General features: G+C 46.4%; 2 protein-coding genes and 1 long non-coding RNA gene across 4 annotated transcripts in view; 2 read left to right on the top strand and 1 right to left on the bottom strand.

The window, feature by feature from the left end:
• LOC140418998 (uncharacterized) overlaps nt 1–3995 on the top strand; it is a 31402-nt gene extending 27407 nt beyond the window's left edge. Inside the window, exon 3 of the mRNA XM_072502721.1 lies at nt 3203–3995. Coding sequence (XP_072358822.1) covers nt 3203–3852 — 650 coding nt within the window. The 3' untranslated portion in view covers nt 3853–3995. The remainder of the gene's footprint in view (nt 1–3202) is intronic.
• LOC140418992 (uncharacterized) overlaps nt 932–27996 on the top strand; it is a 226194-nt gene continuing 199129 nt past the window's right edge. Inside the window, exon 1 of the mRNA XM_072502698.1 lies at nt 932–965. The gene's annotated coding sequence lies outside the window, so the exon portion shown is untranslated. The remainder of the gene's footprint in view (nt 966–27996) is intronic.
• LOC140419008 (uncharacterized) lies at nt 5962–18942 on the bottom strand. 2 transcript variants are annotated; one of them, XR_011945470.1, is made up of 3 exons: nt 15317–15336; nt 9423–11746; nt 5962–8935 (listed from the first exon to the last, which is right to left on the bottom strand). It is a non-coding gene; the product is annotated as an uncharacterized lncRNA (long non-coding RNA). The 2 variants fall into 2 exon arrangements; XR_011945471.1 differs by lacking the exons at nt 9423–11746; nt 15317–15336 and adding an exon at nt 18663–18942.

The raw sequence follows: 27996 nt of genomic DNA, 5'->3' as shown, positions 1-27996 counted from the left end.
TTACCGGCCGCCATCTTTACAGAGGACAAGATGCCGCAGGGCGCATGCGCTGCCAGCCTGGACCGGATGCCAACTCTCCCGGATTGACTGACGAGTCTCCAGGATTTTATTTTAATCACTTGTGAGAGTCACTGGCTGGGCCAACATTTATTGCCCATCCCTAATTTCCCTTAAACCGAGTGGCTTGCTCGGCCATCTCGGAGGGCATTAAAGAGTCAACCACATGGCTGTGGTTTGGAATCGTGTCGGCCAGACCAGGTAAGGATGGCAGATTTTCTTTTCTATTCATTCACGGGATGTGGGTGTCGCTGGCTGGGCCAGCATTCACTGCCCAGCACTAATTGCCCTTGAACTGAGTGTATCTCAGAGAGCATTTTAAGAGTCAACAAGCTGACTGGATCTGGAGTCACATGTCGGCCAGACCAGGTAAGGATAGAAGATTTCCTTCCCTGAAGGATATCAGTGAACAAGGTGGCTCTTTGCAACAACCAACAATGGTTTCATTGTCACCACTAGACTTTAAATGAATTCAAAATTTTACTTTCTGACGTGAGATTCATGCCTGGGTGTCTGGGAAATCATTCGGACAGTAAAGAAGATTTTGTTTGTAATTTTCTTTGAACATTTCTCTTCAGCGGATATAAAAGTATTGAAAATGGGATAAAGGTTGTTTGGCTGACAGTCAAACACTGTCCTGTGAGGTAATGAGTCCTTTTGCTTCCCAATTGGCCGAGGAAGGCAGTGTGTCACAAGGATGGATGTGTTGACCATTTAATGGCTGGAGGATGGGGGCAGGTCATGTGATCAAACCTCCAGGAATATATTTAATCAAAGTTGACGAGGAGAAAATGTTGTGAATATCTATCCTAAACTGACGGGAAACATAAACCAAACATCACATCGCGATCTGATAGAGTCACTTGATTCATTAGAAACTGAATATCAGCAGCATCTGGGTGTGGAAGGTAAAAGGTTTGTCTGTTCTGTCTGTGAGGGAAGATTTCAGGTCTCAGTGTGACTGGAAAAGCCCCGAGATTCACAAACCCTGGTTAGGCCAAACCTGGAGAACTGTGTTCAGTTCTGGGCAACAAACCTGAGGAAGGATAGAATGGCCTCGGAGGGAGTGTAGCACAGATTTATCTGAGTGATACCTGAACCCCCTGGGGTTAAATTGCAAAACTAGATTACACAAAAGAGTCAGAGACATGATGGCACAAAGAAGGGCATTCGGCCCATTGAGTCCATGCTAGCTCTCTGGAGCAATCCAGTCAGTGCCATTCTCCTGCTCTCTCCCTGTATCCTCGCAGGTTTATTTCCCTCAGATGTCTATCCAATTTCCTTTTGAAATCAAATCATTCATTGTGTCTATTTTCAAACTCCCTCATAGGCAGCGAGTTTCAGGTTATTGCCGATTGCAGTGTAAAAACATACATCTCAATGCTCCTGTTCTTTTTACATACAAACTAGGAACAGGCCACTCGGCCCCTCGAGCCTGATTAGCATTGAATAAGATTGCGGCTGATCTCATTCTAACGTCAACTCCACATTTCTGCCTACCCCTGATAACCTTTCACCTCCTTGCTCATCAAGAATCTATCCAGCTTTGCCTTAAAAATATTCTAGGACTCTGCTTCCGCTGCCTTTTAAGAAGTCTTACAGCACCAGGTTAAAGTCCAACAGGTTTGTTTGAAAGTTGTTGGACTTTAACCTGGTGTTGTAAGACTTCCGACTGTGCTCACCCCAGTCCAACACCAGCATCTCCACATCATGACTGCCTTTTAAGGACGTGAGTTCCAAAGTCTTACAACCCTCAAGAGAATAAAAAATCCTCATCTCCATCTGAAATGGGTAACCCCTGATTTTGCAACATAGAACATTACAGCGCAGTACAGGCCCTTCGGCCCTCGATGTTGCGCCTCCATGTGCAACCACTCTAAAGCCCATCTACACTATTCCCTTATTGTCCATATGTCTATCCAATGACCATTTGAATGTCCTTAGTGTTGGCGAGTCAACAGTGACGCCCTTGTTCTCAATTCTCTCACAAGAGGAAACATCCTCTCCACATCCACCCTGTCAAGATCCTTCAGGATCTTATAATCTTATATCGTTCAATCCAGGTTTTACCCAAAACTTTAAATGTGTCCCTAGTGCTTGTATGATCAGTGAATGGAAACAGAGTTTCTTTGTCCACCTGATTGAAATCTGACAATCTTGTGTCCCTGAATTAAATCTCCCCTCAACCTCCTTTGCTGGAACCATTCTGGTAAATCTCCTCTGCACCTTCTCCAAGAATCTTCACATCCTTTAAAAAAATTTTTTTTTTTTTTTTTTTTTTTTTTAAAGAGTAACCAATTCATTTTTTTCCAATTAAGGGGCAATTTTACGTGGCCAATCCACCTAGCCTGGGTTGTGGGTGCGAAACCCACGCAAACACGGAGAATGTGCAAACTCCACACAGACAGTGACCCAGAGCTGGGATCGAACCTGGGACCTCGGCGCCGTGACGCAGCAGGGCTAACGTTCTGCACCAACTTGCTGCCCATTTCACATCCTTCCTGAAGCGTGGTGACCCGAGCTTCATAGAATTCCTACAGTGCAGAGTCATAGACTTTACAGTACAGAAGGAGGCATTTCAGCCCATTAGGTCTGCACTGGCCCTTTCAAAGAGCACCCTCCTTCAACTTAAGCCCACACCTCCACCTTGTCCCCGGAACCCAGTGACCCCAACTAACCTTCGGCCTCTAAGGGGCAATTTAGCATGGCCAATCCACCTAACCTGCACATCTTGGGACTGTGGGAGGAAACCGGAGGAAACCTGCGTAGACACGGGGAGAAATTGCAAACTGCAGATATAGTCACCCGAGACTCGACTTGAACCCGGGACCCTGGAGCTGTGAGGCAGAAGTGCTAACCACTTTGCCACCAGAAGCATAGTTTCAGTATCAATATTTCAATTTATGAAGCTCAAGGTCGAATTTGCTTTGCCAATTACTGTCTTAATATGTCTTGTCGATATACAAAATTCCTCTTCACCTCTTTCTCTCTCCTCCCAAAGGGACCAGTTATGTTTTTACAACAATCCAGCAGTTTTCATGGTCACTTTTTCCCAGTGCCGACAAGAATCATTCAGCAATTTCACGACCTATCTTTGTGTTTTTGTGGGTTCTCTCTCACTCCCTATTTTCTGCTTTTAAATCAGTTTCACAGGGTATTCGAAGGGGAGGCTTCAAAATCCGGAAACTCAAACCAAGCATCACATCAGGATCTGACAGAGTCCTCAATTTATCATATCCTGAATATCAGCGGATTTTGAACATGGAAGGAAAAAGCATCGTTGACAGTGGGGAGAAACCTTACTTGATTTGTGTGTGTGGACGAGGAGTCACTCGATCATCAGGCCTCACAAGCCACAAATGCAGTCACACTGAGGAGAAACCGCGAAAATGTGCGGACTATCGGAAAGGATTCCCTTCCCCATCCAAGCTGGAAATTCATCAATGTAGTCACACTGGGGAGAGACCGTTCACCTCCTCCGAGTGTGGGAAGGAATTCACTCGTTCATCCCACCTGTTGAGTCACCAGCGAGTTCACACTGATGAGAGTCTGTTTCAATGTCCAGACTGCGGGAAGTGCTATAAAACTTCTGGGAATCTGACACGCCATCAACGTGTTCACACTGACGAGAGGCCATATCGGTGCTCTCACTGTGGGACTGGGTTCACACAATCATCTCAGCTCATTGTACATCAGCGAACCCACACTGGGGAGAGGCCATTCACCTGCTCCGAGTGTGGGAAGGGATTCACCACCTCATGCCTCCTGCTGAGACACCAACGAGGCCACAAGTAACCACAGTGATTGGGTTTTGCTGTTACTCACATTCAGGACTGAACCATGTTCATTTGGGTCTCTTTCTGCTGATAAAAAATCCAGCCCATTTACAGGAGCTAAAAATTCTGGCTAAAAGTCAAATAAATTAGATGTGTGTTAAATACGCAGTGTGTTGAAACTTTCTAATATCTCCAACTCAAGTTAGTTCCTTTTGAAGTATTCTCGCTCTCCCCTGTCTCTTCCATCCTCACCTCCAACACGAAGTGTGAGGAGCTTGTGGAGCTTCTTTGTGACTGAGATTGAGTAAATCCGATCAGCTGCCTCTGCTGCTTCCCTCCCTTCCACGAGCCCACCGGACCAAACTGTCTCTAAATTTCATCCTTTCCCGAGCCCTGAACCCACATCTTTCTCTAGTTTCTCTCCCATCTCCCCTCATGCCCTCTCAGAGCTCATCTTGTCCATGAGACCCAGCTCCTCCTCCATCGACCCAATTCCCACTAAGCTACTGATCAGCCAACTACCCTGTGTCCATGGATATTGTCAACATTTCTCTCTCTTCAGGTACTGTCCCTTTGTCCTTCAAATCTGCCATCATTACACCCTCCTCAATAAACAAAACCCTTGACCCTGCCACCCTTATAAATTACTGTCCCATCTTCAACCTTCCTGTCCTCTCCAAACACTTTGAACATGTTGTCACCTCCCAAATCCTTGTCCATCTTTCCCAGAACTCCCATGTTTGAATCATTTCAATCAAGTCCCTGCCCTGTCACAGTGAAATACAAGAGACAAACATTGGTTAGCACTGTGAAGCAACATTGCTGACGTCAGGTAAATACCACCAGACAGACCGATCGGATGAGACTGAGAGAGAAAATCCTACAGAATCATAGAATTCACAGTGCAGAAGGAGGCCATTCGGCATTCGAGCCTGCACCGGCCATTGAAAAGAGCACCCTACTTAAGCCCATAACTCCACCCTATCCCCGTAACCCAGTAACTCCACCTAAACATTTTTGGTAGCAGTGGTTAGCACAGTTGCTTCACAGCTCCAGGGTCCCAGGTTTGATACCCAGCTTGGGTCACCATGTGTGTCGGGTCTGCACGTTCTCCCTGTGTCTGCGTGGGTTTCCTCTGGATGCTCCGGTTTCCTCCCACAAGTCCCGAAAGATGTGCTTGTTATGTGAATTGGACATTCTGAATTCTCCCTCAGTGTACCCGAACAGGCACCGGAATGTGGTGACTCGGGGCTTTTCACAGTAACTTCATTGCTGTGTTAATGTAAGCCTACTGGTGACAATGAAGATTATTATATTATAAAGGGGCAATTTAGCGTGGTCAATTCACCTAACCTGCACATCTTTGGATGGTGGAAGAAAGCTGGAGCACCCGGAGGAAACCCACACAGACACGGGGAGAATGTGCAAACTCCACAGTCACCCAAGGCTGGAATAGCTGAAATATCAACACACTGCTCCTGGTAGTTGATGGTACAGTGGTTCAATAAATATAATTAGTGGATTAAAAAGGTATATCACAGAGTAAAAACAGAAAATGTGAGATTAATTCAACAGCATCATAGAATCCCTGCAGTGCAGAAGGAGGCCATTCTGCCCATCAAGTTTGCACACACGAACCCTACAAAAGAACACCCCACCCAGGCGCACTTCCTCTGACATTTCCCCGTAACCCCAATTCACCTTTGATAATTAAGGGGCAATTTAGCGTCGGCAATCCACCAAATCTGCACATTTTTGGATGGTGGGAGAAAACTGGAGCACCTGGAGGGAACCCACACAGACACGTGGAGAATGTGCAAACTCAAATAGTGCAGTGATATCAGAGTGTGGGTGGAGCTGGGCTGTCTGTCTTCGCTGCAGCTATTTGATAAACACACAGTTCTTAAAGGTACTCTCACATGGCAATTCTGAATTCTCCCTCTGTGTACCTGAACAGGCTCCGGAATGTGCTGACTGGGGGCTTTTCACTGTAACTTCATTGCAGTGTTAATCCAAGATTACTTGTGACAATAAGGATTAGGATTATAAAAATATTTGGCAAATTTCCATCCCGCCCGAGATGATTTGCACGGGAATATGACCCCGACAAATGGGATGAAGCCAAATCTTTAAAAGTCAAAGTCTTTATTTCAAATTGTTGCCATGCTGTCGGGGAAAGGGTTAACTTCTCTGCTTGTTTACAAAACGGAAGAGGTTCACAAAGCTTCCCACAGTTTGTGAGCTCCGAATAATAACTTCAAGGCTGAAGTTTGTCTTCAGATTGAAACGTTTTGGTGCCTTTTCCAATTGTACCAGTAAATTGTGATTCACACTGAAAGATTCACTTTCACTCAGTAATTAGAACGTTTCACTTTCTCAGCACAAACGCTTTAGGTCAAATCCCAATTGTTCTCTTCCCTTGTAGCTGGTGTGTGGAGAAGATCATGTTCACTGTAGATCTGTCAGCACAGAAACCACACTGTGCTTCTGGATACACTCAGTCTGCAAGTAGATGAATCTTTTAAACATGACCCAAGTGAAGGTCTTCCCCATGACTCTAAGGAGTGAGATGTCCCTGTAGTTGATGCTGTCTCCTCTGTCACTGCTGTTTTTATTGCATCACACATGTTCTGTGGACCAGTCTCACAGCCCAAAAGGGGAGGGCAGGAAGGCGTGACAGTTGATGGGACTTTCTGCGTGTGAGCAGTTCAGCTGGAATTCCATCCTTGCCGGGCACCTTTCTGCTTGCTCAGCAATCAATGGCCTTTTCCAGCTCAAATGACGAGAGTTCCTTGTCCAACTCAATCATGACAGGAAGCTGCAGGAGAGTCAAACAGAGACTGGGAGATGCCCTTCTCACAGGGGTACAGCTCACTGTTGTGTTCAACCCAGCTCCTCCTCACTCCCTCACCATGACTGACACTGAGCATGCTCAGAGCACACACCCACACTGCACCTGTGGACTGGCCTCGTACACTCACTGATCGGGAACTTTCTGCAGCGTGGGGGATTCTGGGTAACACAGCCGCCATCGAGCAATTAGCAAAACAGAAGATCCTCAGTTAGGCAAGATGCTGGGCATGAAGCACAATGAGAGGTTTGGATACTTTATTTAATACAGAAGCACATTATTCTGATATCACTTAGACATGGGCAGCAAGCAGGCTGATCTACAGTATGTACAGTATTTACAACACCTGGGACATGGTAAATCATCTCATCAAACCAGTGATAGGTTTGTTTACTGTTCATAATTGTGACTGGGTCACACTCACCATTCATGCAAAATGCAACTCCCCAGGTTCACTGACCCACTCCCTCCAGACCTGTTTTCACTCCAAAAGGTCTTGACATCTGCTTTAGTCTTTATCCAGCCATGATCAGCTCACACTGCCCAACAACCAGCCTCTCCTGCACTGGGGCACAGGGTTTCCATCACCAAAAATCTGTCCTGGTCCATGCACATCGACACTACCACCAAGAAAGCACAACAGCGCCTATACTTCTTCAGGAAACTAAGGAAATTTGACATGTCCACACTGACTCTTACCAACTTTTACAGATGCACCACAGAAAGCATCCTATCTGGCTGCATCACAGCCTGGTATGGCAACTGCTCGGCCCAAGACCACAAGAAACTTCAGAGTCGTGAACACCGTCCAGTCCATCACACAAACCTGTCTCCCATCCATTCACTCCATCTGCACCTCCCGCGCCTTTGGAAAGCGGGCAGCATAATCAAAGACCCCTCCCACCAAGCTTACTCACTCTTCCAACTTCTTCCATCAGACAGGAGATACAAAAGTCTGAGAACACGCACGAACAGATTCAAAACAGCTTCTTCCCCGCGATTACCAGACTCCTAAACAACCCTCTTATGGACTGACCTGATTAATACTACACTCCTGTATGCTGCACTCAATGCCTTTGTCTACATATTTACATTGTGGACCTTGTGTTGCCCTATTATGTATTTTCTTTTAGTTTACTTTCTTTTCATGTACAAAATGATGTTTGAGCTGCTCGCAGAATAATACTTTTCACTGTACCTCGGTGCACGTGACAATAAACAAATCCAATCCAAATCGAAGGAGCAATCTGCCTCTCTTGCATTGGTGCACTGCATTTCCCTCATAACACAGTGGCATAGAAAGGTGACAGCACAAAACAAAGGCACACAACAACTTGTCTCTGTGCCAACTTTCTGCAACAGTCCCAATCCCCTGTCATTGGCCCTGAACTCTGCAGATATTTTTCTCCTCAAAGGATACGAACAGATGAGCAAGGAGCTGGAGTTGGCTATTCAGCCCAGTCTGCTCCACCATTTAATAAGGTCATAGTTGATCTGATAGTAACAGATAGTTGTCCAATTCTCTTTTCAAGGCATCAATTGAATCTGCCTCCACCACATTTTCGAGCAGTGCATTCATGATCCCACATGCAGCACAGAATGTTTTTCTTCACATCATAAGACGTAGGAACAGAATTAGGCCACTCGGCCCATTGAATCTGCTCCGCCATTCAATCATGGCTGATATGTTTCTCATCTCCATTCTCCTGCCTTCTCCCCATACCCCCTGATCCCCTAATTAATCAAGAACCTATCTATCTCTATCTTAAAGACACTCAGTGATTTGGCCTCCACGGCATTCTGTGACAAAGACTTCCACAGATTCACCACCCTCTGGCTGAAGAAATTCCTCCTCATCACCTGAGGAAGGAACTGTGCCCCGAAAGCTAGTGAGTTGAAACAAACCTGTTGGACTTTAACTTGGTGTTGTAAGACTTCTTACTCTGTTTAAAGGATCGCCCCTTTAGTCTGAGATTGTGTCCACGGCTTCTAGTTTTTCCAACAAGTGGAAACATCTTGTCCATGTCCACTCTTCCCGGGCCTCGCAACATCCTGTAAGTTTTAATAAGAAACCCCCCATATTTTTCTAAACTCCAACGAGTACAGACCCAGAGTCCTTAACCGTTCCTCATACGACAAGCTCTTCATTCCAGGGATCATTCTTGTAAACCTCCTCTGGACGCTTTCCAAGGTCAACACATCCTTTGTTAGATACGGGGCCCCAAACTGCTCATAATACTCCAAATGGGGTCTGAAATGAAATGAAGATGAAAATGGCTTATTGTCACAAGTAGGCTTCAAATTAAGTTACTGTCAAAAGCCCCTAGTCCCGGCCCTGGATCACTGTCCATGTGGAGTTTGCACATTCTCCACATGTCTGCATGGGTTTCACCCCCACAACCCAAAGATGTGCAGGTTAGGTGGATTGGCCAGGCTAAATTGCCCCTTAATTGGGAAAAAAAAATAAGAATAATTGGTTACTCTGAATTTTTTTTATTTTTAAAAAGGATTATTTGTAGGTTCCCCACCAATCAGTTTTTCCCATTATCCTGAAGTGACCTTATTTTTATCGGGAGTTAACTGAAGTCTGTTCCTAACCTCTCATTATCTAAATTTCCATTCACCACTTTTCTGTCCACCTGACCCAGTCCGTGGTTTTCTCCCTCACGGTCAAAACACATGAGCAATTTTTGTATAATCCTGGTGCATACATTCGAGTCTAAAAGATTGATATATACCAGAAACTGTGGAGCCCCACTGGAACAGACATCCAGGCATCATTCAGTCCCGGATGGGACTAACAGCAGCAACAACAGCTGAATCCAAACCCTTCTGTTGCCTGTGAACTTGCTGATGTCTGTACAGTTTGTTTGACTGAGTGAATCTCCTCCCACGCACGGAGCAGTTGAACAACCTCTCCCCAGTACCGCTCCCACAAGTGGGTGACACGACAGCACAGTGGTTAGCACTGTTGCTTCACAGCTCCAGGCTCCCAGGTTTGATTCCCGGCTCCCAGGTTTGATTCCCGGCTTGGGTCACTGTCTGTGCGGAGTCTGCGCGTTGTCCCTGTGTCTGTGTGGGTTTCCTCCGGGTGCTCCGGTTTCCCCCCCACAGTCCAAAGATGTGCAGGTTAGATGGATTGGCCGTGCTAAATTGCCCTGAGTGTCCAAAAATTGAGGTGGGGTTATGGGTTAGGTTGGAGGTATGGGCTTAAGTAAGGTGCTCTTTCCAAGGGCCGGTGCACTCGATGGGCCAAATGCCCTCCTTCTGCTCTGTAAATTCTATGATTCTGTTTCAGTGTGAACTCGCTGGTGTTTCAGCAGATGCCGTTTACTTTTAAATCTCTTTTCACAATCAGAACATTTAAAAGGTTTCTGGTCAGTGTGAACAAGTTGGTGTGAAGTCAGGTGGGATGACTGAGTGAATTTCTTGTCACACACGGTGCAAGAGTACGGTCTCTGTCCAGTGTGAACTCGCTGGTGTCTCAGAAGCTGGGATGAACAAATGAATCCCTTCCCACACACGGAGCAAGTGAATGGCCTCTCCCCAGTGTGAGTGCGTTGATGTAACAGCAAACAGCTTTTACTTTTAAAGCTCTTCTCACAGTCAGCACATTTAAAAGGTCTCTGATCAGTATGAACAAGTTGGTGTCTCAGGAGGAGTGTTGACTGAGTGAATCCCGTCCCACACACGGAGCAGGTGAATGGCCTCTCCCCAGTGTGAGTGCGTTGATGTATCAGTAAATTCTTTCTGCTTTTATAGCTCTTCACACAGTCAGCACATTTAAACGGTCTCTGGTCAGAGTGAACCTGATGGTGAGTCCGGAGGTTTGACAAATCATTAAATCCCTTCCCACATTCCAGACAGGTGAATGGCCTCTCCCCAGTGTGAGTGCGGTGATGTAACAGTAAATCCATTCTGCTTTTAAAGCTCTTTACACAGTCAGCACATTTAAAAGGTCTCTGATCAGTGTGAACAAGTTGATGTTTCAGGAGGTCGGATGACCGAATGAATCCCTTCCCACACACGGAGCAGGTGAACGGCCTCTCTCCAGTGTGAGTACGGTGATGTATCAGTAAATCCTTTCTGCTTTTGAAGCTCTTCTCACAGTCAGAACATTTAAACGGTCTCTCATTATTATGAACAAGTTGATGTTTCAGGAGGTCGGATGACCGAATGAATCCCTTCCCACACACGGAGCAGGTGAACGGCCTCTCCCCAGTGTGAGTACATTGATGTATCAGTAAATCCTTTCTGCTTTTAAAGCTCTTCTCACAGTCAGGACATTTAAACGGTCTCTCATCATCATGAACAAGTTGGTGTGTCAGGAGGTGGGAATCCCTTCCTACACATGGAGCAGGTGAACGGCCTCTCCCCAGTGTGAATACGTTGATGTATCAGTAAATCCTTTCTGCTTTTAAAGCTCTTCTCACAGTCAGCACATTTAAACGGTCTCTGGTCAGTATGAACATGCTGGTGTGTGATGAGATTGGATAACGTAGTGGATCCCTTCCCACACACGGAGCAGGTGAATGGCCTTTGTCCAGTGTGAATACGTCGATGAGTTTCCAATTCAGACGGGTAATTGAATCCCATCCCACAGTCCCCACATTTCCACGGTTTCTCCATGGTTATTGACAGGTTATCCGGTGTAGATGGGATGCAGATTTGAGGTCACTATCAGATCAGCCGTGAAGTTATTAAATGGTGGAACAGGCTCACGGGGCTGAATGTCCAATTGCTGCTTCTTGATTCCTTTGGTCCGAATGTCCTTATGTCTCTCCAACTTGGATCATCAGTTGAAGCCTGAGTACGGTGTCTCCCTGATGTAAATGCAGCAATTTAATTTCATGCTGTGTGATTGGTTAAAGCTCTGTTCCAGCTAACTGTGGAAAATTACTTTGATGTCTGTGTCTTGGTGCTTTTCCAATCACAGTGATTTTTGACATTTTTTCCGAAAGACAAAACAGACAAACATTTCTCCTTCCACGTTGAAAGGCCGGTCCTGATGAATCAAGTGACTCTGTCAGATCTCGACATGATGTTTGCATCTGCAAATATTCTGTAAAAGGAGATTACATTGAAATACTGTGAATACATAAGACACAAACAGGCCATTCTGTCACTGATTCTGCTGCTGTCCATATTCGGCACACATCTCCGACTGTCACGCTTATCAAATCTCAGCCTTTCAGCTGATTTTCGATTCCATTTTCTCTCATGGGCTTGTCCCGTTTCCTTTTGAAAACATCTCAGCACTTTCCTCAACTCCTTTCCATGGTAATGAGTTGCACATTCTGAACCTGTGATAAATAAATTTGTCCGTACTGCCCCCTTGGATTAATTCGTAACTATCTTGTATTTATGACTTGTTGTTTATTGATGGTCACTCTCTCACATCTCCCCTCTCCAAACTACTGATAATTTAAAAGATTTATTGCAGGTCACTGCTTAATTTGTTGTTGTCGATAGAAAAAAGGCCCCACTCCATTTAAACTTTCCTGAGAGCTGTAATCTCTCATGTTACAAAAGTCATCACTCAAAAGTCAATGCAGGATAGAATTCGTGAAGAGACAAACTTTTCTGTTGGGTTCAGTTTGTTCTGTGCAAATTCTCCAATTCTAACCCCCTGTGAAAGAAGTTTACAAAAGCCATCACTGTCAGTCCAGAATAGAAATTCTGAACAGGCAATTCTAGTTTCTCTGGAACATGTTTTCCTCTCTGTCAATCCTAATCCCACACACTCTCCCTCCTCCCTGGACTGAAATCCAAACCCATCTCACCATCTGCACCATTTCTTTCCTCCACTCCCAGTTTTCTCCCTCCCTCTCCTCTGCCTGGGTTCAGTTCTCCAGCTCCTGTCTGCAGACTGACAATAAAATCAATGGGTCTTATTGAGGGGGTTGGGGCCTCCAGCGGGCGTTTGTGAATCCTCCCCGCCCACCCTTCCTTGCCAGAGATCAGAGTCCTCATTGATTTGAGTGCAAAGTGTAAGCTCTTATTTATTATCCCCCCTCCCCCATCCTCTGATGTGAACCATCCTCCAGTGTCTGAAGCAGGATGGTGCCCGTTAACCTGGGCCTGTTCCCGGGAGGGAGGGAGAAGCCCCGCAGCTGCAAACCAGGGAGCTGACAATGATTGGGAAGGGTTTGCTCTAGCTCACAATGCCCGGGGACTGATTGACGGCAGGTTCGGACCAATAGGAAGAGGCGACGGGCCTGGAAGACCAAATATGAGCGGCTGGTCCTCCAGCCAATCAGAGTGAATGGGAGGTGGAGCAAAGCCGGGGCTATCGCTCCCTCCGCATGCGCCCGGCCCCACACTTCGTCCACTCAGGCCTGTCTCGGGGAAAAGACGAGCAGCTTTCGCCGGTTCAACTGCTGTATCCTAGCTTCGTATTCGGGGCTTCGGGCTACACGGAGTGTTTATGAAGCCTCCAGACCCATCCACCGGCTCCATCCCTCCCTCGTGCCTCACCCGACCGAATTTGACCGGCTGAGGATTTCCACCCTACCGCCTGAATCCTGAGTTGTCATCGGTACTGCGCAATCTGAAACATCACACCATTCAGAGCAGGGAGAGACCCTACTCATGCTTCTGTGGAGACAAGGGCACCACGATAGCACAGCGGGAAGCATTGTCGATTCACAGCACCAGGGACCTGGGTTCGATTCCCTGCTAGGGTTATTGTCTGTGCGGAGTCTGCACGCTCTCCCAGTGTCTGTGTGGCTTTCCTCCGCCTGTTCCTGTTTCCTCCCACAAGTCCCCAAAAACGTGCTTGTTTGGTGATTTGGACATTCTGAATTCTCCCTCCGAGTACCCGAAAAAAGGCGCCAGAGTGTGGCGACTAAGGGATTTTCTCAGTCACCATTGCAGTATTAATGTAAGCCTATTTGTGACACTAATAAAGTTTATTATTCAACTGATCATCAAACGTACCGTGGAAATAGGAGCTGGTTTAGCACAGGGCTAAATAGCTGGCTTTTAAAGCAGACCATGGCAGGCCAGCAGCCCGGGTTCAATTCCCGTACCAGCCTCCTGAACAGGCGCCGGAATGTGGCGACTAGGGGTTTTTCACAGTAACTTCATTTGAAGCCTACTTGTGACAATAAGCGATTTTCATTTCATTTTTCATGTGGGGACTGTGGGAAAGGATTCATGTCCCCATGTGAGCTGGGGACTCAACACCGCAGTCACACCAGCGACAGACCATTCACCTGTTCTGAGTGTGGGAAGGGATTCACTCAGTTATCCGAGTGAGGATTTACCAGGATGTGGCAGCCGAGCTGGTGAGGAAGCGAGCGGCCTTTAATAAGGTTCAGGCTGCTCGGTGTAAGAAAGTAGTTTGATTCGGGATGGTTTACCCGGCAAAGCTGCGGGTGACAAATGAGTCCAAAGAATTCCATTTCGAGACACTGGAGGAGGCGAATGCCTTTATTGTAAAGCATGGACTGGGTCAGTTATCTGTATTGGACAAGATATACGTTCCCTGTGGGGTGGGGTGGGTGTTGTGATATCCTGTCTATAGTTTTTGACATTTTCTGATAGAATCTGTTTTTCTGTGTGGAGATGAAGAGATTTTCTTTACAAAACACAACGTAGATCGATGGGGAGGGGTGGCCGGGGGGGGGGTGGGGGGGGGGGGGGGGGCGTTGGAAATTGAGTCTAGTCAGGGACTGCATTCTGAAGTATATTTTATTCTCGAAGTGGGCAATATTGTTGTTTTTATTTTCTTGGTTTTAGATTTGTGTGTCTAGGTGGGGCGTTGGTGAAAAATGGGGGAGGGGGGGGGGTCAGTTTGCTGGTGATGACTATAAAACTGTTTTTGTTATACTCTGAAGATGTGTGCGCGGCGGTCATCTTGGGTGGACCCTTGGCCTGTACTTTTTGAAGATTTTCTGGATAGTCCCACGCGGTGGAAATGGCTGATTCCGTGATTGGGGTTGGTGCAGAGACGCTTGATTCAGCTGGTCACCTGGAACGTAAGGGGATTGGGTGGACCAGTGAAGGTCAAGGGGTTTCATTCACCTAAAGAATCAAAATGCTGGTGTGGTGTTCTTGCAGGAGACTCATTTGCGGGTTAGAGATCAGACCAGACTGTGGAGGGGTGAGCCAAGTGTTTCACTCGGGCTTTGATGAAGGGCTCGAGCTGCTGCAATTCTAATCAATAAAGATTCCTCTTTCGGTCACAATGGGATCATTGCGGACACTAATGAGAGTTACGTGGTGGTCAGTGGGTCATTGGGTGCTAGTGAATGGCTAAGCCCCAAACTGGGCCGATCGAGCATTTGTAAAAAAAAAGGTTGGGATCCATCCCAGACCTGGATACACATCAATCAATGCTTGGCGGAGACTTCACTTGTGTACTGGATGTGGAAATGGACTGGTCCAAGTCCATTCAACCGCTATAAATACACAATAACGGAGTGGAATCTGGACGGACCATCTGGCATGACCCAGGCACTGGAAACGATAACAGCAAACCCGGAAAAAAGATAAATCAATCTGTTCCCATCAGTAGATGGTAAAAGAATTATGGACACAGATTTAAGATTGTGAGCAAGATCTACAGGGAGGATTGAGGAAGAAATTTTACACAGTGAGTGATAATGATATGGAACTCAATCCTTACACACAAAGGTCGATGATCTCCATGTCCTGATAACACGAATGGTGCTGTCAGAATTTGATGTGAGGATTGGTTGTGAGTTTCCTGTCTGCGAAACCCTAGCTAAGTCCCTGTGAAAGAAGATTACAAAGGCATCACTGTCAGTCCAGAAATAAAATTCAGGAAAGATAAATATTTCTCCCGGTTTGTATTTGCTGAGTGTAAATCCTCCCCTACTAATCCCCTGTAAAAGGAGTTTCCAAATTTAATCACTATCAGTCCAGGATAGAAATGCACAACATTCTCTCCTCCTGCTCCCTGGTCCAGGACGATCGCTCATGCTCCCCCCGCCCCCCGCTGCACACTGTCCCTCTTGTCCTCAGCAGTCCCCTGATTTGAGGGTGATGTTGACTCAGGGTTGTGAGTTTCTACCCTGGGTCTTCATGTGACTGAACAGAGTCGCAGAGCTTTCGACACATGGGACAGAATGTCCAATGAGACATTGAAATCTGGAGACCAGGATTGGCTTCCTTTTCTTTCCATTTCTGCCGCCGCTTTGCATCATCAATAAGACATTGGGACTGTAAGACTAATCCAGTTTGATGGACAAGTTGTCTCCATTCTGAACAATGGGGAACAAGCTCCTCCCACTCATTGAAACATCGCCCCTGACAAAGACACAAACGCGCATGCGCCCTGATGCTCATCCAATAAAGATGGCGGCCATTAACCCGAGCCGAACATGAGGAGCTGCAGCTCCGCTCGGTACAAACTGGGTCCCGGAAACTCTTTTCCTTTTGAAAAAAAAACTTTTTATTGGCATTTCTCATATTTATCAACAATCGTGAACTCTCTTCCGAAGTTTGCGGCTTACAACAGCTTTACACGATGTTTCCGCCCACCCCCACGATCTCTCGCTCCCTCCATATTGTTAATCGCCTCGCACCAATTTCAGATCTGAAGACACAGCCCTTCTGCATCTCCATTACCCACACAGCGCATGCTTCAATCACATTGAGACCCACCCCTCATTCACTCCGATTGGTTGGAGGACTAGCCTCTCTCAGTCGGAACTTCCAATCCTGCCCCTTCACCTCCTATTGGTCCAGAGCTGCCGTCAATCACCCGGGCATTGTGACGGTTACAGATGGTGAGAGCGGCCACAGGCTCAGACTGTGCGCTGATTGTCCAATAATAACAGTGAGAGTCTCAGTGGGACAATCAGACAATAATAGTGGAGATGGGGCCCAGAGGAGAAACAGCAAAGGATTCACTCACTTTGAGAGTAACAAACACAGTGTCTGTTTCAATAATAAGAGTCAGGCTGCAGTGTGTGTGAACACATCATTGGGTCCAATGTAGCATCATAGAATCCCCTCAGTGCAGAAGGAGGCCATTCGGCCCATGGAGTCTGTGGCAACCCTCTGAAAGAGCACCCTACCTTGGCGAATTCCCCACCCTATCCCCGTAACACCTCCCAGGGACAATTTAGCACAGCCAATCCACCTCATCTGCACATTCTTGGACTGTGGGAGGAAATCAGAGCATCCGGAAAAGAAATCTACGCAGACGCAGGAAAACTCCACAGAGACAGTGACCCAAGGTCGGAATTAATCATAGAATCTACAGTGCAGAAGGAGACCATTCGGCCCATCGAGTCTGCACCTGTGTTACCTGATCTGGCCAACTCACTGAAATGTTGTTAATTCTGAATTGCCCAGCAAGCCACTCAGTTTAAGGACAATTAGGAATGGGCAACCCAGCTGGTTTGCCCGTGACACTCACATCCCATAAAGAATAGAGAAAATCAAAGGGCTGTTTCCAGCGCCGGTTTCCAAGGAATCAGTACTGGGCCCTTCACTCCTGGTTTACATCATTGATTTGAAAGTAAATGTAGGAACATGAGGAAGAAGTTTACCTGTGACACAAAAATTATTAAACACTAGTGATAGTGAGGAAGAAAGCTGGGGGGATTACAAGGCAAAGGATTACATGATAAATGGCACGGCAGGACTAGTTAGGCCAGGGCTAGATTCCTGTGCACAGGAAGATTGCACCAGAGAGAGCACAGAGGAGACTTAAGAACATTGACCAGAAATTGACAATGTTTGCTCAGAGGAAAGTTTGGATAAACTGGGGCTGTTTTCTTTGGAACAGAAAAGACTGAGGGGAGACCAAAATGAAATTGTGAAAAGCAGGCTGGCTAGCTCAGTCGGCAGAGCACAGGAGTCTTAATCCCAGGGCCGTGGATTCCAGACCCACGTTGGGCGCTTCAGCTTCTTTAATCTGAGAACATTGAGCTGAACTGTTTTATGGGTGGCACGGTACCACAGTGGTTAGCACTGTTGCTTCACAGCTCCAGGGTCCCGGGGTTCAATTCCCACTTGGGACACTGTCTGCGCAGAGTCTACAGGTTCTCCCAGTGTCTGTATGGGTTTCCTCCCACAAGTCCCGAAAGACATGCTTATTAGGTGAATTGGACATTCTGAATTCTCCCTCTGTGCACCTGAATAGGTGCCAGAGTGTGGTTACGGGGATTTTCACAGTAACTTCATTGCAGTGTTAATGTAAGCCTACTTGTGACAATAGTAAAGATTATTCTAAATGTATAAAATTCTGGAGTTTCATGGTGGCACAGTGGCTGTGTGCCTGCGTACTGGGGACCGGAGTTCGATCCTGGCCCTGGGTCACAGTCTGTAAGGAGTTTGCACATTCTCCCGTTTTCTGTGGGGGTTTCCCCCACAGCCCAAATATGTGCAGGTTAGGTGACTTGGCAAAATTAAATTGCCCCTTAATTGGAAAAAAATATAAATTTATATATTTTTTAATTCTGAGGGATCTAAATAGATTGGATGGGAAGGTCCTATTCCCTTTGATTGATGGATACATATAAAAGGGGGCAGAGATTTAGAGAAGGACTAGGAGGTTGAGAGGGTGGTGAGGATCTGTGACATGCTGCCTGAAATGATGGCAGAAACCATCAAAACATTTAAAAGTATTCAGATAGACATTTGAATTGATGTAACTTAAGAAGCTACAGACCACAATCTGGAAATTGAGTTTAGGCTGAATACCTACTTTGTAGCCACGGTGAGCTGAATGAAATGCACCAGGAACAACAAACTTAACAAAATCCCGGATAGTAACTCTCACTACGATCAAGGTCAGCAGTTTGCCCCAGTTTACCTGCCAAGTATGCTGATGCGATAATTTTCAAATGTACCTGCGTACATAAGAGTACAACAGCAAATTATTTAACTTCCCCAATGTGATCGGTGTAATTAGTCTCAAATTTAACCCGGAATGGTCATTTAAATTTGCCCAGTCACTCTGATATCTGAAATCTTTGCCTTCAGACAAACCATTTTACCTCCCAATGATATTCAGGTCCAGATGATTCGAGTTACTCAGTCAGAGGATGATGTGATGTTTGGTTTGAGGTTCCCGTTAGTAAATCCTCTTCTTTCTAAAGGAGTTTCCAAAGGAATTTCACTCAGTCCAGGAGAGAAATTCACAAGATTCTCTCTTCCGGCTTCCGGGTCAACGACAGCCGCGCAGGTGTTTTGCTGCATATCGCCCCCGAAACAGATGACAGCCATTAACAGGGGCCGATCAGAGAGAAAATCACCGATGCGGCCGCCCCATTCGGTACAAACACCGAACTGTATCAAAAGTGCCGGAACCAATTTATCACCCTCTGGAACGTAATGAAATAATGGCGGAAACGACTACCCGGAATGCCCGGCGCGGATGAAAACGCCCTATCTCCATCACAGGAGCCATAACGCGCAGGCGTCAGAATGTCCCGCCCCCGGAAGTCGCCTCTCTGTGCGGAGCATGCGCGGTGCTGCTCCTGGCTGAGCGCAGCCGCAGTGTGTGAGTGCGGCTCCCAGAGGCTGAATGAGAGCCGCCGCGAGCGGGGACAATGGTGAGAACCCAAACCCCCCAATAAGACCCATTGGTTTTATTGTCAGTCTGCAGACAGGAGCTGGAGAACTGAACCCAGGCAGAGGAGAGGGAGGGAGAAAACTGGCAGTGGAGGAATAAGATGGTGAGAAGGGTTTGGATTGCAGCCCAGGGAGGAGGGAGAGTGTGTGGGACTGGGATTTACAGCTTTGGGGGAACAAGAGAGGGAAAAATGTTCCAGAGAAACGAGAATTCGCTGTTCAAAATTTCTACCCTGGATTGACAGTGATGGCTTTTGTAAACTCCTTTTACAGGATATTGGAAGTGGAGGATTGGCCGACAGAAAATTCAAACCAAACATCACATCGAAATCTGACAGTCACTCAATTCATTAAGAGCTCAATATCTTCAGTCTTTGAATTTGGAAGGAGAAGTGTTTGTTCTGTTTCAGCAGTGTGACTGCAAAAGCACCAAGACCCACCCCCAATGAGAGTGTCATAGTCAATATTTTCCCGCTTCTGTGGTAGAAAAATTCAACACACTCGTTAAGACAGAATAACAAGCTTTATTTTCGAAAACAACTGCATGCAGTAATGGCTGAAACTTGAAGTCAGAGGGCAGTCAACAAAACTGCTCAGTCTGTCACAAGTTCCGCGCTTTCGCAGAGAATTAAGTCAATATTTATACATTATCTTTATCAAGATTATGTGACAACAGTATGGTCCGGAGTTTGATCAGAAATACAAACGGAAGCAAAGACCAGACCATGTTTGGTCATATCACTCATACCATTATTTAGTCCTCGGAGGGAACATTGAAAGGTCAGAATAGACTTGTTTCTTCCTGAACTTATCTTTGTTTTAAATTCCTACGGCCCTGGGTTATGACGAGTTAGTTTTATCAGGTGTTGCTGAGGTCCGGTGTTTTGGAATGGCTCGACCTTCGCTCATCTTTTCAGACTTCAAATTATTAAGAGTTGGCCTACGGCCATACAGCTCTGAAAATAGTTAGGGCAGCATTCTTTACCTGGGCCTGGGGAGCTGGAATGAGTAGTTTCAGTCTTTCTTGTATAGTATCAAACCTTTTGACCAGTCTTCCCATTGACCAGTTTTCCCATCATGCCATTACTTAATTCGTACCATATCAGAAGAGTTTTTCAGTCCACTGACTGTGGAGAGAGTTTTAACCAGTTACACAGCCTCAAAAAAAGTATCACATCATTCACTGCAGGGAGAAATTAAACGCTTGTTTGTGTGAGAACAAAGCTTCAACCGGGAGAGACATAAAGACCCCTCACCATGGAGAAACTGTGGAAATGTGCGGACTGTGGGAAGGGATTCAGTTACCCATCACAACTGGAGGTTCATCGTTGCAGTCACACTGGGGAGAGGCCGTTCACCTGCTCCATTTGTGGAAACGGAATCACCCATTCACACAATCTTCTGACACACCAGCGAGTTCACACTGAGGAGAGGCCATTCACCTGCCCTGTTTGTGGGAAGGGATTCACTCGGTCATCCCACATTGTGACTTATCAGCTTGTTCACACTGATAAAAGACCATTTACATGTCCTGACTATGAGAAGAGTTTTAAATGTAAAAAGGATCTGCTGACACATCAACGTATTCACACTGGGGAGAGACCGTTCTCCTGCTCCCTGTGTGGGAAAGGATTCATTCAGTCTTCCCACCTGCAGACACATCAACTTTTGTTCATTCTGATAACAAATCTTTTACCGGTCCTGCCTGAGAAGAGCTTTAAAAACAAAAAGGATTTACTAACACACCAAGGTGCTCACACTGAGGAGAGGCCATTCACCTGCTCTGTGTGTGGGAAAGGATTCATTAATTCATCCAACCTTCTGATACACTGGCAACTTCGTACAGGGGATAGACCATTCACCTGTTCTGACTGTGGGAAGGGATTCACACATTCATACAACCTTCTGATACATCAGCAGGTTCACAGTGAGCAGAGACCGTTCTCTTGCTCAGTGTGTGGGAAGGGTTTTTACTCGTTCATCCAACCTATTGAATCACCAGCGAGTTCACACTTGAGAGAGGCCGTTCACCTGCTCTGTGTGTGGGAAGGGATTCAGTCAGTTATCCAACCTGCTGACACACCATCGCATTCACAGTGGGGAGAGGCCGTTCACCTGTAATGTCTGTGGAAAGGGATTTACTCAATCATCCTACTTGCTAACACACCAGCGAGTTCACAAGCAACCACAAGGTTTAGATTATACCCTTATTGATGGTGTTAATCATGTCCAGGACTGAATAATGTTCACTCTGACAGTCTTAATCAGTTGACGTTTAATATTCTGAATAAATGTGAAATAAATAAGCTTGGTTTGAAACGTTGCAGGTTTTTGTCTTTTTCACCTGTGTTTAATATCACCTGTCTGGAGCTCAGAAAGGACAATCTGGGGGAGGATCATACGGCAGGAACAGAACTTCAGCCTGGACACTGTCCTTCAGGGTCACACTGAGAGGGACAAACAACACTTTGGTCTTTCTCAGCTCTCTTCACTGACAGCAAAGTCCCGGTGTGGGTTAATCCTGAGGTGTGAGAGAAATGTGTCCCAGCTCTTCTCTTCCATGGTTCAGAGCTCCTCGACACCGAACAGAAGCTCCTTTACAACTGTGTTTAGGGTCAGGAAGAACAATGGTGAATGTTGGAAACGTGCTGTCAAATCAGAGATTGGAGTAAAACTGTGATGTTCCTGATGGAATGTAAAGCAGCTGGTTTAAGTTTCCAGACTGAAAATGTAGTTATGTGACAGTCAATGAATTAATTGAATAGAAACCTACTTAAAATAGATTGTTGAAGTCTGCATTAAAATAACAGCTGGAGGAGCTCACAGGACCCTGGTAACTGCCGGGACAATTAGACAACAGTTTGATTCCCAGATAAAGAAGGATTGCTGAGCTAAAGAATTCCACAGATTCTCTAGTCTCTGAGAGAAGAAATGTCTCCTCATCTCTGTTCTAAATTTGAGACCCCTTACTCTGAGATTATGCCCTCTGGTCCTAGACTCTCCCACAAGAGGAAACAAGATGATTTTTCAGGCTGTGTAACTGGTTAAAGCTCTTTCCACAGTCAGTTCACTGGAACACACTCACTCAGGTGTGTGTGTGTCTCGGGGCTTTTCCAGTCACACTGATGTTTCCACAGTCAGGTCACTGGAACACCCTCACTCAGGTGGGTGTGTGTCTCGGGGCTTTTCCAGTCACACTGATGTTTCCACAGTCAGTTCACTGGAACACTCCCACTCAGGTGTGTGTGTGTCTCGGGCTTTTCCAGTCACACTGATGTTTGAAATCCCTTCCCACAGTCAGAACAGACAAGCACATTGACAGTTTGTGATATTTAGACCCTAGTAAATTGAGTGACTATCAGATCTTGATGTTATATTTGGTTTGAGATGCCCAGCTTCCAATCCTCCCGTTCTAATGCCTGAAAAAGAAGTTTACAAAAATGATCACTGTAAGAATAGGATAGAAATTCAAAACAGATCATTCTAGTTTCTATCGAACCTTCTTTCCGCTCCTGCTGGTCCAGTCAAACTAAAAGACCAAAATCAGCTAGGCATCCCAACAAAAGTGTCGGGAATCTTCCTCGCTGAACCATAATATTGTTCCCAGTATTTCTGAAACACTCTGTACGCTGAGGTATCCACTGGTTGTGGAAGGTGTCAAGCATTCCGGCGGGTACCGCATGCTCCCTCTGCAGGGCCACTGGGAACAGACAAGACCACGGAATAGAAGTCGGCAGCCAGAGTAACCACCCACCCACCCATTAACACTGCCAGTTACTGTGAAAACCCCTAGTCACCACTTTCTGGCGCCTGTTTGGGTACACAGGGGGAGAATTCAGAATATCCAATTCACCTAACAGCACGTTTTTCAGGACTTGTGGGAGGAAACCGGAGCACCCGGAGGAAAACCCACGGGGAGAACGTGCAAACTACACACAGACAGTGACCCAATCTGGGAATTGAACCTGGGACCCGGAGCTGTGAAGCAACAGTGCTACACTGTGTTGCCGTGCCGACCATCCCACCCAGCTACAATGCACTGTTTTAACCAGACCCAAGAGTAGATTCAAGATGTCACGTTCAGCACAAGGATACTAGATATTAAAGACTGTCAGATCCACAAACTCTGTCAAGGTGGCTGCAACTTAACAGGTTATTATGGACATTAAACTGTGGGCAATATTCAATTCTGCGACAAATATTTAGTTAAACACTGTCCTGAATGAGGAAACTTTGTAGCCACCTGTGAAGTTTAAATGTCTCGTTGTGTCAGGATCAACCAGCATTTGAGGAATATGAAATCTCTGGACTGTTGGTCTCCAATTGCCGTATTGAACACAGGAGAATGAGCTCGAATTGGAACAGAGATAAGCGTGAGTTAGCATCGTAAACTGCTATTGTATCGGGGTGTTCTGGGTCTGAGTTTTAACTCTGCAGTTAATTGTCAGAGATGCAGTATAATAAACCCTGAACAAAGCAAATGTGTGCGAGAGAAGCATCTGAAGCACCAGGAACCAGCTGAAATAGCAGAGCTGAATGTTTCCCAGTGAAGCCACAGTACTGAACTTATTCCAGCTTCCACGTCCAACTGAAATGAAAATTGCTTATTGTCACAAGTAGGCTTCAAATGAAGTTACTGTGAAGTTACCTAGTCGCCACATTCTGGCGCCTGTTTGGGGAGGCTGGTATGGGAATTGAACCGTGCTGCTAGCCTGCCTTGGTCTGCTTTCAAAGCCAGTGATTTAGCCCTGTGCTAAACAGCCCCTGTTTAACCAACCTCCTGGCTATTCATCTACAAGAAACTTCAGACTCATGAGAATTATTTGTTTCTAAAAACGCTTCACTCCAACTAAAGGATCAGCTCAACAAGTAGACAACAGGCCTGCAGCAATATAAAGATTGCAGTCTACATTCCATTTTCATCATTACAGCTTCAACTTGATCTGTACCTAATTTCTGTGTATGTGTCAGTGAATGTGAAAGAGACGAGAGACTGAGATGTTCAAACATCCAGGGAAATAGTGTGATAATAAATAACTTTTCCTTTAAAAATCACCAGTAAGCCTGCTGCTGAAATGTATTTGAAATGAAGAAAGATCACCCAGAGGGTAAGAAAATATCACACAAACATCCTGATAATGGAGTGGAAAGGACCACGAATTGTAATCAAATGCTGTATAACCCCTTCAGGTAGCTATATAGAGGCTGCAGCCTCTCACACTGAATGTCTACATGCTCCACGGGACCCCCAGACCACAAACATCAGCTTCAGCCCAGGCATGGGTGAAACATTTTAAAAACCTGTGGCCTGCATTAGTTTTGACCGTCACTAGGACCCGGCTGGGATCAGAAACCATCAGGCCCCGCCCATTAGCTGTTGCATCACCAAGACGCCAGCGCATGCGCTCTGTTTCCCCAAGATGGCTGCTGTGAAACAGGGCCTGGTCCCGGGAGAGAGCTGACAGGCGGTGAAGTGACCTGAGGATCACCACACCTCAGGCAAGGGGCCAGGTTGGGAAGGCGGTGCCTTCAGGAATAACTGGGAAGGTGATGTTTGGTCAGTTGCTGCAGTCTGTGTAGTGAAGGTGCTGTCACAGTGGTGTGAGGTGAGGAAGTACAGGATTATCACCCAGCAATGATGAATTAAGGGGAATGTAAATCCAGCTCAGGCTGCTTTCAGATTGGAAAGGGAGCTAAGGTGTGTCCTCAGAGCTGGTGAATGTTGGGGCTTTGGCACTTTCTCTGTAAAGTCATTCCCTCCTTCCCTCTCCCACCTCTATCTTTAGAGACATAGAGTTTTTCAGCACGGAAAGAGGCCTTTCGGCCCATTCACAATTTTGGACAATAATAATTCTTTATTATTGTCCACAAGTAGGCTTACATTATAATAATCTTTATTATTATTGTCACAAGTAGGCTTACATTAACATTGCAATGAAGTTACTGTGAAAATCCCCCAGTCACCTGTGTTTGGGTACACAGAGGAAGAATTCAGAATGTTCAATTCACCTAACAAGCTCATCTTTCTGGACTTGTGGGAGGAAACCGGAGCACCTGGAGGAAACCCACGCAGACACTGGGAGAACGTGCAGACTCCGAAGCCGGGTATCGAACCCAGGTCCCTGATGCTGTGACGCGACAGTGCTAACCACTATGCTACCATGCCACCCATAAAATTATCAGATTACTAGGTCTGAATGAATTGTGTCCCAGGATGCTGTGGGAGGCGAGGGAGAGATTGCAGGGGCTCTGACCCAAAGTTCTAACCACAAATTAGTTCTGTTTTTGCTGGAATTTAGAAGGTTAAGGTGTGATCTGATTGAAGTATTTAAGATATTAACAGGGAAAGACAAGGTAGATAAAGATAAACTGCAGCCGATATTTGTTGTGATCTCCTGGACAGGAAGCTGTGAGCTTGGATCTGTCAATCAGCCTGAATCAGCACCTTCAGGAGAATAGGGAGGGTGAATATTAGATACAGCAGAGTGAGAATGGAGGGAGATTGTGTGGGATGGAGATTTACAGCTTTCAGGGAATGAGAGAGGAAAAAATGTGACATAGAAACTAGAATTGTCTGTTCTGAGTTTCTATCCTGTACTGACAGTGATGACTTTTGTAAATTGTTTTTACAGGATATTAGACGAGGAGGAATTACAGACAGAAATCTCAAACGTTACGTCTCGATCTGACAGTCACTCGATTCCCTGGAACCTGAATATCATCGGTCTTTGAATCTACAAGGAGAAATGTTTGCCCGAACTCTCAACTAAAGATTTCAAACATCAGTGTGACTGGAAAAGCACCGAGACCCACACAACACACATCCGAGTGAGAGAGTTCCAGTGAACTGACTGTGGAAAGAACTTTAACCAGACACAGCCTGAAAAAACACCATACCATTCACAGTGTGTAAAGACCGTACCGGTGTTGTGTGTGTAGACGAGGCTTCAACTGATCATCCGGCCCAGAGAGACACGAGGAGACCCAAAACATGGAGAAACCATGGAAATGTGGGGACTGTGGGAAGGGATTCCAAGCCCCATCTCAGCTGGAGATTCATCGACGCAGCCACACTGGGGAGAGGCCGTTCACCTGCTCTCGCTGTAGGAAGGGATTCACTCAGTTATCCAGCCTGCAGACACACCAGCGAGTTCACACTGGAGAAAGGCCGTTCACCTGCTCTCAGTGTGGGAAGGGATTCAGTGATTCATCCGCACTGTGGAAGCATCAGCGAGTTCACACTGGGGAGAGGGCGTTCACCTGCTCCCAGTGTGGGAAGGGATTCACTCAGTTATCCAACCTGCAGACACACCAGCGGGTTCACACTGGGGAGAGACCGTTCACCTGCTCTCAGTGTGGGAAGGGATTCAGTAATTCATTCACCCTGCGGACACACGAGCGAATTCACACTGGGGAGAGGCCGTTCACCTGCTCTCAGTGTGGGAAAGGATTCACTCACATTTCCCACCTGCGGCGCCACCAGCGGGTTCACACTGGGGAGAGACCATTCACCTGCTCTCAGTGTGGGAAAGGATTTACTCAATTATCCACCCTGCAGACACACCAGCGAGTTCAGTCTGGGGAGAGGCCGTTCACCTGCGCTCAGTGTGGGAAGGGATTCACTCAGTTATCTCACCTCCAGACACACCAGCGAGTTCACACCGGGGAGAGGCCATTCACCTGCTCTCAGTGTGGGAAAGGATTTACTCAGTTATCCACCCTGCGGAGACACCAGCGAGTTCACACTGGGAAGAGGCCGTCCACCTCTCAATGTGAGACGGGATTGCATGTTTCACCACACCTGCTGTGACACCAACAATTTCACAATCGATGACAGGGGTTGGATTCTGCTGTTATTGTTTCTGCTCTACATCCAGGACTGCATTTTGGTCATTCTGACAGGTGGTCAGTGGGGATGGTTGGAGGGTTTCTTTCTGCTGGACTGACCGGTCTCACTACTTTGGCTCCAGTGGGCTGATGCTCTTTGAGCCTTGTTGCTAATACCTGGCTTCAAGTTGCACAAGGATCACAGAGCGAAAGGGTGTTTGGAAGTTGAAGATATTTAGTTTCCATTTCTGTTTGGGAACCCCCCCCCCCCAAAGCCATGTTGCCATGGAGATGGGCCCTGGTGGTTACATGGGTCTTCTGTTTAATTTATTTGGGTGTCCCTCACGGAAGAAAACTATCAGGGTGTGAGGGGCAAGTTGTCTGAGGTGGACTGGGAAACTGATTGGTACAGGGAATACCTAATATTTAAGGAGTTATTACATATTTGTCAGGGGGTCGGTTAGCTCAGTTGGCTGGACCACTGTTTGTGATGCAGAGCAAGGCCAACAGTGAGGATTCAGCTCCTGTACTGGCTGAGTTTATTCATGAAGGCCCGCCTTCTCGACCAGGCCCTTCACCTGAGGTGTGCTGACCCTCGGGTTAAATCACCTCCAGTCAGCTCTCTCTCTGTCAAAGGTGAGAGCAGCCTACGGTCCTCTGGTATTTTTGCAACTTTTATTTCACATATATACAACAAATATCGATTCCTTTAAGGAACAAAAATCCAACAGGAAAGGTGATGCAACCTCAGCTAACAAGAAAAGCTAAATATTCCATGAGATCCATTAGAATTTAGCAAAGGAGGACCAAGAAACTGATGGGAGCAAACTGGCGAGAAACATAAGAAACAACTGGAAAAGCTTCTACAGGAATGTGAAAAGGAAAAGATTAGCAAAGACCAATGTGGGTCCAGTCCAGACAGAGACAGGA

The sequence above is a fragment of the Scyliorhinus torazame genome, chromosome 5 (genome assembly GCF_047496885.1).
Source record: "Scyliorhinus torazame isolate Kashiwa2021f chromosome 5, sScyTor2.1, whole genome shotgun sequence".
NCBI lineage: Eukaryota > Metazoa > Chordata > Chondrichthyes > Carcharhiniformes > Scyliorhinidae > Scyliorhinus > Scyliorhinus torazame.
The sequence above is the reverse complement of the archived record's forward strand: the minus strand, read 5'-3'. Positions and strand labels throughout refer to the sequence as shown.